Source organism: Mesoplodon densirostris, chromosome 9, assembly GCF_025265405.1.
Source record: "Mesoplodon densirostris isolate mMesDen1 chromosome 9, mMesDen1 primary haplotype, whole genome shotgun sequence".
NCBI lineage: Eukaryota > Metazoa > Chordata > Mammalia > Artiodactyla > Ziphiidae > Mesoplodon > Mesoplodon densirostris.
The window spans coordinates 107,621,816-107,630,890 of record NC_082669.1 but is presented as its reverse complement, the minus strand read 5'-3'; the positions used below and the strand labels follow the sequence as shown (position 1 = coordinate 107,630,890).

The window sequence follows — 9,075 nt, the reverse complement described above, 5'->3', positions numbered from 1 at the left end:
CTTCCCTCTCACCCCCAGGCCCCTCCTCCTTTCCCCTCAGCCTCTTCAGGCCCCCGAGACCACCCCCGCCCCCCGCCAAAACGTCCTCATCTTTCTCTCTTGGGGGGGGGCTTTTTTTTTTTTCCACAGCCTACAAGGAAGTCAGAGTACGTTTCTGAATAAAATAAGGAATTCCACTACCAGCTTTTAATATAATGTTTCTCTCAACAGCAAGGCTATAAAAAGTAGGTCACAGAGGTGAGATGCTCACACAGGATTGACAGTCCATTCACTTTCCTTCCTGCAAGCTCCCTAATATTTCATGACTGTATCCAGTTAGTTTATTATTTGCTTTCACCATTTTTAACAAAACAAAAAAGGGGATTTTCCTTTGGATTTTATTTACCTAAAATGCAGCTGAAGAAAATGGATGGTGTGTCTGATGAAAGGAAGGGAAATTGAAAGTGAAACTACATGAAAAGCAAATAAAGTTCCTTATCAACATAGACAAAGATACTGACTCTGAAAAATGGAAGCTGCTGGCAGGTATCATCTGAAAATGCTTACAATTCGTGAGTGCTACACAAGCTACTTAAAATGGCGAGAAAACTCAAAAAGCATATAACAAAAACAGCAAATTTTCCCATGTGAGAAATGATCCAGTTTCTGACTCGGAGGAGCGCCTTGAAAGCACCGTTTCTCTGGGCCTCTTTCAGGTCTTGCTTTTGCTTTGCAACATGCGACCGCACCTTGGCCAGGTAGCGCACGTAACCTTCTCCATGGGGGTCGCCCCAGCCCTGCTGGAGCCACTGTGCATCAAATAAGAGGTCATTGCTGAGGTAGGCGCCCTGGTGCTCCCTCTCCAGCCCCTCGACCACGGCCATCAGCTCGGCCAGCTGCTTCCTCTGCTCGTCCCCGGAGGCCCGGTTGTTGAAGGCGCAGTACCTCTGCCCGCACTCCCGGACCAGGCCCCTCAGCCTGACGTTGTCTGTGTTTGCTACGTAGTCATGCAAGGATCCGTCCGCTAAGTCCTCCTTGCGGGTGAAGAGGAGGACCGTGTGTCTCAGGGCTCTCGCCCCAAAGACCTCCTTCACCCTGGTCACGGCCACCACGTCCTGCTCTGTGAAGCTCCCCAGCTGAGTCACCAGCAGCAGCACGTGCGGCCCCGGGGCCGAGAGTAGGTAGCAGTCCCCGATGTTCTCGTCCACCTCTTGGTCCTGGGCCCTCGCCTCAAAGATGGGGGGCGTGTCCACCACCAGGACGCCCCTCCCGTTCCACGTGCCCGTTGCCCCCTGACACTTCCTGGTCACCGACTGGGCCCCCAGCCTGGACTCAAACACCGGCTGGCAGAGGATGCTGTTCCCGGTGGCACTTTTCCCGCTGCCTGTTTTGCCCACCAGGATGATCCGCAACGAGGAAGAGGTTGCAAACCGCTGATGCTCTATCCCGCCTATAAAAAAAAAAAAAAGTTTTTCATGTTTTACTAAGTCAGTGATTTAAAAAAATTTTTAATTTTATCTTGGAGTTTAGTTTATTAACAATGTTGTGTTAGCTTCAGGTGTGCAGCAAAATGATTACGCTATACATAGACATGTATCTATTCTTTTTCAAATTCTTTTCTCATTTAGGTTATTTCAGAATACTGAGCAGAGTTCCCTGTGCTCTACAGTAGGTCCTTGTTGGTAAAGTTAGTGATTCTTAAGAGTTGTAGGTCACGGACCTTTCATGGTATCTCATGAAAGCTATGGACCTCTTTCCCTGCCAAATAGTGATATTTAAATACATAGAAATGTTTGCATACAACTTTAGGCGACTCTTGAATGGCAGGAAGCCCACACTGGGAACCCGAACTTGGACCCATAGACAAGAGTAAGAACTGCTACACTAATGAAGGATGCTCCAAGGACTTCATCAGGACCAGGGAAAATACAGCTTTCAGAAAGCTGGTCCCTGTGCTTTTTCAGGGATGGTGCTTAGCCCAGTTTCATGCTAAATAAACGTGAGATTAGAAAGAGGCAGATGAGGAGTAGTCATAAATCAGAAACTATTATCACCTCTTTTTCACCCACCAATTAATTCCCAGGCACACAGACTGCTCATCACATTCATCTGAACCTTGGGGGTAAAGGAACTACCATTGAGGACCAGCTGAATGTCCCTGGGTTTCCTCTTTTTGGGTGGGGAGTTGGATGTTTGAACATGAGCCTACAGAAGGCTTGTCGTTAAAGTCAAGGACGGAGTCTGACAGATGACCCTGGATCGGTGGCTGAAGAAGAGATGATAAGACCATCATGTATAAGAAATACATGTGTTGGAAATATCGTCAATTTGACTGATAGAATTACAGGAAATTAGAACAAAAGTGGTGTTGTCGAGGGTGACCCTGCATCAAGAGCTAAAATCTTGAAGAGATGAAGAGAGTGAGAATCCAAGGGTTTCTGGAGTTCTTATGAGCTCAAATGGATTAAGTTCATTTTAGTCTCCAAAATCTGTTATTGTTATTCCTTTTACTCTGTGTTGGTTCTTCCCTTTCTTAAGTATTCTGGATTTTTTTTTTTTTTTTTTTTTTTTTTTTTTAGCAAACACAATTACTAACTCTTTTTTTTTTTTTTTGCTGTACGCGGGCCTCTCACTGCTGTGGCCTCTCCCGTTGCGGAGCACAGGCTCCGGACACACAGGCTCCGCGGCCATGGCTCGCGGGCCCAGCCGCTCCGCGGCATATGGGATCCTCCCAGACCGGGGCACGAACCCGTATCCCCTGCATCGGCAGGCGGACTCTCAACCACTTGCGCCACCAGGGAGGCCCGATTACTAACTCTTTATGGGGAACTTTTCCTCTTTTCAGTTGAGTGCAGGCAGGGAAGGTTATCATTTTCACAGTTGGTTTCCAAATCCCCTGACTTCTGACTTGAAGTTTCATTTCCTCATTTCCCATACATCACAGCACAGGGGAGAGCTTCACAAACTCCGGTGTGTGTGGGTGTGATGATGGTAGGGAAGATAAAGAACATGATAGCTGCCTTTTCTTCTGCAGTTGAAAATAACTGGGTTTCTTTTCTGTCACTGTGTTTGAGGTGAGGGAGAGGAGGAGAGAAAACAGTGACTCTTCCCTGATGCCTAGAGCTCTTGAGAATTTGGAGGCTTTCTTACCTTCAGCCATAGTCCAGTATCTGCTCCTCTGAAGCCCTTCCATTCTCTTCTGGAATAAAAAAAGGAAAGGAATAAAAAGCAAGTGTCCACATGGGACTTGGTAAGGCCTGAGAACACCTCCAATTCAGACAGCCAAGAATAATTATCCTTAGATGAGCCGTTCCGATTGCTAATTTTCTAACTTATATTTTACTTTCAAATACCCATATATAACTTTAAGCAAGCCAGGTGATGCTAGGTTATATGAACACAATGTTTTTTCCTCATCCTATAGGAAAGCATGAAATGTTTGAAAACAAATCAGTTGATTGTCTCCCCTCTACTGGAAAAGGCATGAAATAAAGAAAGTCTTCTTCTATGGAACGAGAAGCAGGATTTTTAAATTGTTTTATTATTACTATTATTATTGGAATCAAAGTAAGCAAACTTGCTAGACTAGAGAATAGAAATTGCCTTGCTGTAAAGGACATTGGTTTGTTTGAAGTACTGGCCATTTCCAGTCCCAGAAACTCTTTGTATCAGATGGATATCCCAGTGGCAAAGAGGAAGGTACAATGTCCCTTCCGATGGGAGCGTGGAACTGGGGATCCAGGGCTCCTGTGAGGACGGACATGAGAGGACGAAGTAGAAGATGGAGGAGTATGGCCACCACCATCCCTCCCCTCTGAGCAGCTGGTGGAGAGAAGCTGGCGCCATGACTGCGGGACAGAATCAACATTCAGGACAGATTCAAGATAAATTCGTTTCCTGCTCAGTTTCAAACCAAATGTCTTTCCTTGTGGGTCTCCCAATAACCACTTAAAAAAAATTCCAGTAGATAGAACCAGAAATTGGCAAAACTATGGGGATAAATTCAGATGAGGCATAATATGGTGTCGTTCTTCTTGGTGCTAGAAAAGGCAAGGATGCCATATGCCACTAGAGTTAAGATGGTCTCTGAGACTGTATTTTATTTATTCAGTTTTCAAGATTATGCAGTTACGAAACAAACATTTTAAGGGGAGAAATACAGAGTAATGAAACACATGCCCACTATTTGCAATGAACAGATCTAAGTATTTTGGCATTTTTACTGCTGCTGTTCGGTTTGATTGAAAAAGTTAAAACATTACACATATAGTTCTATTTACTTATTTTTTGATGCCCCCCAACCCGTCTCATTCTCCCTCTTCCCTTCAGAGGCAACCAATATTCTGAGATACACATGTATGTATAGGTAATATAGAGTACTTTTTGGTATTTTAATCTTTTATGTCAGTGACATTATTTATGTAGCATTTTATCCAACTCTTTATTAACAAACATTTGGTGTGCCAAAATATGTGCTTGCTACTACAGACAATGCTGCAGAAGAATCCCCGTACACGTCTCCTTGTGCACATGGATGATTTCTCAGGGATATATAGTTTCCACCTGACAAGATACTGCCAAATATGACTTCAAGAAGCTTGTGCTAAGTCATACTGGGAGCAGCCATGGGTGAGAATCCCTTAAATCTTCACTTACGCTTGGTGATATTAGATTTTTAATTTTTTGGTCACCCTGATGGGCATATATTAGGATGTCTTAATTGGTTTAAAGGTTCATTTTATTGATTAACATTGAATTCAAAACGGTTGTCATAGTTTATTTGCTATTCAGGTTGATTCTGTTATTTCTACCTTTTTCACATTTTTCTATTCTCTCAGTAGGGAAGAATAGAAATGGCCCTCATTAGGGAAACCATCCCTTGTCACATTCTCAGAATTTATTAAGGCAACTTCCTTCCTTCCTTTCCTTTTCCTTCTGCACCACTTTCCTTTCCTTAAGCCCAGAGAAGAGCATTTTCCTCACCACATTCTCCCACATGCTGTCCTTGCCTCTGGTAAATAATACTCCAGCTTTTGCTAAAACTGCTCAAATCCTCTGACATCTTTCCTACTTCAGACGACAGTTTCTATACATTGGAATCAATGTATCGATGTGGTAAAGACGATGATGACAGTGGTGACAATGTTGACGATGAACGTCACCATGGTAACAATCCTCTGTGCAGCCATTTGTAATTTTCAAGTTTCTTTCATGTCCATTCTTTTAATTGTCCTCCTAAATGCTCTATGATGTGATCAAGATAGGTATTAAAAATTTCTATTAAAATATTAGGAAACTGAGCCTCAACTGAACTGCCCACGATCACACAACTGCCATGGAGCTAAGACCAAAAAATGGCTCATTTTGCCTGTGTATTCTCCTAGATTTATCAGGGAGGAAAAGAGATTATAAAGTCACTGAACCTCTTGGAACACCACATACCATGCTGCCATCCACGGTAAGGAAATAAACTGAGGCAGACAGGCTGGAAGCTTACCCTAAAATTAACAAAGAGAACTGTACTGCAAAATCTTGAGTGCACATTTTCAAAAAAAAAAAAAAGATTATTCAAAGATAAAATCGCAGGGGGCAGAAGTTGCTGGGAATGGAAGTATTTCAGTTTAAAGCAATCTGGTGTTTTTCCATGTCTTGATGATCAGTGTGACCCAAATGGAGCTCTGTGGCTGTCACAAAAGCCAATCAAAGTTCAGGTTACATTAGCAGAGGCGCGCACGGTCCTCCTGAACCGGCTTCTGAGTGGGTCAGGCTGCCGGGGGAGACACGTCCCACCGAGCAGTAGATTTTTTTGGACAGGTATTAACAAATAACAAAGTGTGCAGAGGCTAGTCAGAAAGGATATTGATAGAATGCTAAAATGAGTCATAGAATATTAAAAGGACAGAATCAAGCCTAGGAAAAGATCGGGAAACATCCTAAACTGGAAGGAATGTGACAAGTGTCAATCACCTAGTAGACAGAAGTGGGAGAATCAGGAGTGGAGGCAGATTTCTTCTCCACAAGGAAAACCCTCCTAATCTTCCCCCAGGTGGGATCAGGAATCATGAGAGAGTCGCGGGCAGTATGCGAGCAGAGATTCTAAGAGTATCTGACAGGAACAGCAGGAGGATGTAGCTTAGGTAGGAGGCTGAAGCCAATGAGCATAATGTACCTCCTGATTTGTACATTATGCGAACCTGATTTTATCTTGACGGTACCTTACTTCATCAAACCAGTGGAAAGCGGGCTCTCTCATGCTGTTTCAGGAAAGATAACAATGTTTTCCGTCGGCCTGATTCACATTCTCCTTCGCCCTCTGCCCCCCACCCTTTCCTGGCGCCACTTGTTTCAGAGGTTAGCATTGTGATTTCATAACGCGGCTCTCACAGGAACTTTAGTAGACAAAGGGTTGCTTCCTGTTCACACTGGAATCTGTTTGCCACAGGGTCGAGTTCGACATCGTGTCGTGGGAAAAGTGTGGGGTATTGGGGGAGAATGGGCTGATTTTCAGAAGATCCATGGAACCATGTTCCCTGAGAGGTGTCGTTTGGAGCACGTGGCTCAATGAGGGCGGGAACATAATGATCCCGTACTTGTCCTGTGGAGCCCTAGGAACAGATTCCCGGTGCCCAGGCCTCTCGGGGGCCTGGTGCTGGTCAGGGGTGGGGCGGGGCTGGTCCGGGGGAGTTAAGAGCTAAAACGGAGACGTCCGCCCCACCTAGTTAGGGCACCTGGTGAGTTTCAGTTTTCTCATCTGTCAAATGGGATAAGAATCTTAGTGAAGCTTTATGAAACCCCGTTAAGCTTATGAAAAGTCAGAAGAGCTAAGAAGTAGGCAACTAGACGGAAAAGACCTCCACGCTGTGGAAAGCTGTGGGCCGCGAACGCGGGGTGAGCGGTTCCCGAAGCCGCTTCCCTCCCACTGGGAATCCGCGGTTGCCCATAACGCTCACCATCGGCGCCCCGTTTCACTGACGGGAGAGCCCAGAAGTATAGTAACCGGTGTCAGATCTCGCGAGAAATCAGTAGCCCTGACTCAACCGCGGCCTCCAGGAACCCCCCTCCCCGGGCCCCCACCCAGGACGCTGGGACCCCCGCCGGGTTCCCCTTACCAGGCGCGGCGCTGCGGGCTGGGTGCCGGCGGGTCGGCGCGAGCGCGTGGCCGAAGGTTCCAGGGCCCGGCTACAGGGCAAGAAGGAAAATAAGGCTAACGGAGTGCGCCCCTGTCCCCGCAGCTGGGGACACCCCCTCCGGATGGGCCGAACCTGCTGCTGCGGAAACCGGGGAACAGCGAGTTCGGAGCGTGCTGCCCGCCTAATGGGATGTTTCCTGTCGGAGCCCGCGAGCGCCTCGCCCCCTCCCATTTCCTCTTTAGGACGTGATGTTTGGAGGGTGAAAGAGAAAAACACGGCCCCATCCCCCCTGTTCCCCCGTCGCTAAAGGCCCCTGTTGCCTTCGCGGGCGTGCGGTGCTCTCCAGCCACCATTCCCGGAAGATCCACGTTTAATCTCTGTTGTTGAGTCCAAGTACCTCTCACTCTAACACAGACCACGCTGATCTGAGTCTCCCTGTGAAAGCACCTACAAAGAAATCTACTGAGAAAATTAGTTATTTTCTTTGGCGCAAGAAAGAATCACTGGCTTTTCAGGAAGGAGGACTTCTCTACCTTCGTGCAAAGCTGGAGCCCAGATGTAGAACAGGTTAGAGTGGAGCCTCCCTCCTGTCCAGAAACTGCCCAGGGCTGGGAGTCAGAGAGTGACTACCCCTGTCTTTTGTTTCTTGGGGTTGGGTGTCTCTTCTTGGGGGGGTGTGTGTGACATTTGAGGGGTGGTAAGCAGTTCTCTTCAGTGTATCCATGAGCTATTTCGCTAGCATGTGGAAGAATAGATCTTAGGTGTTTTCAGATGTAGTAAATCAAGGGATATACACGATTTAACGCTATTTCCAAAGTAAAAAGGAGTGCCTAAAATTAATGGTGTAAAGAGTGAATGGAAATATAAAATAAATAAGAATTGGGCCGAGAAGGAGATTGAATGTAAGGCATAAAAAGAATTAAGACCCCAAATAATAATTAAAACAAAACAGTACATCATTTTGGAAGACAACTACTTAAAAAAAAAAAAAAGAAGTAAAAGACAAATTTAGAAAAAATCTCAAAATATTTTATTGCTGGAATAAACAAACACAAACCAGTTGCATAACAAAAGGCAAACATTGCCACTATCAGATGAAGGCTCCCAGGGCACCAAAAAAAAAAAAAAAAAAAAAAGAGAGAGACCTAACATCATACACAAAAATAAACTCAAAATGGATCACAGGCCTAAATGTAAGGCTGGACACTATAAAACTCTTAGAGGAAAACACAGGCAGAACACTCTTTGACATAAATCACAGCAAGATATTTTTTGATCCACCTGTTAGAGTAATGAAAATAAAAACAAAAATAAACAAATGGGGCCTAATTAAACTTAAAAGCTTTTGCCCAGCAAAGGAACCCATAAACAAAATGAAAAGACAACTCTCAGAATGGGAGAAAATATTTGCAAACAAAGCCACCGACAAGGGATTAATCTCCAAAATATACAAACAGCTCCTGCAGCTCAGCACCAAAAAAACAGCCCAATCAAAATATGGGTGGAAGACCTAAATGGACATTTCCCCAAAGAAGACAAACAGATGGCCAACAAACACTTGAAAAGATGCTCAACATCACTAATTATTAGAGAAATGCAAATCAAAACTACAATGAGGTATCACCTCACACCAGTCAGAATGGCCATCATCAAAAAATCTACAAACAATAAATGCTGGAGAGGGTGTAAAGAAAAGGGAACTGTCTTGCACTGTTGGTGGGAATATAAATTGATACAACCACTATGGAGAACAGTATGGAGGTTCCTTAAAAAAACTAAAAATAGAACTACAATATGACCCAACAATCCCACTACTGGGCAAGTACCTGGAGAAAACCATAATTCAAAAAGATATATGCACTCCAATATTCATTGCAGCACTATTTACAATAACCAGGACATGGAAGCAACCTAAATGTCCATCAACAGATGAATGGATAAAGAAGATGTGGTACATATCTACAAT

At 44.8% G+C, this 9,075-nt stretch overlaps 1 protein-coding gene across 1 annotated transcript; it reads right to left on the bottom strand.

Moving 5' to 3' along the window:
• Window positions 1-683: 683 nt before the first annotated feature.
• On the bottom strand, window positions 684-7,159 carry LOC132496169 (GTPase IMAP family member 5-like). Its single transcript, XM_060108398.1, has 4 exons — window positions 7,089-7,159; window positions 3,130-3,178; window positions 925-1,429; window positions 684-788 (listed from the first exon to the last, which is right to left on the bottom strand). Exons 2-4 carry the CDS (start codon window positions 3,170-3,172, stop codon window positions 692-694), a joined length of 645 nt encoding a protein of 214 aa, XP_059964381.1. The 5' UTR covers window positions 3,173-3,178; window positions 7,089-7,159; the 3' UTR covers window positions 684-691.
• Window positions 7,160-9,075: the final 1,916 nt, after the last annotated feature.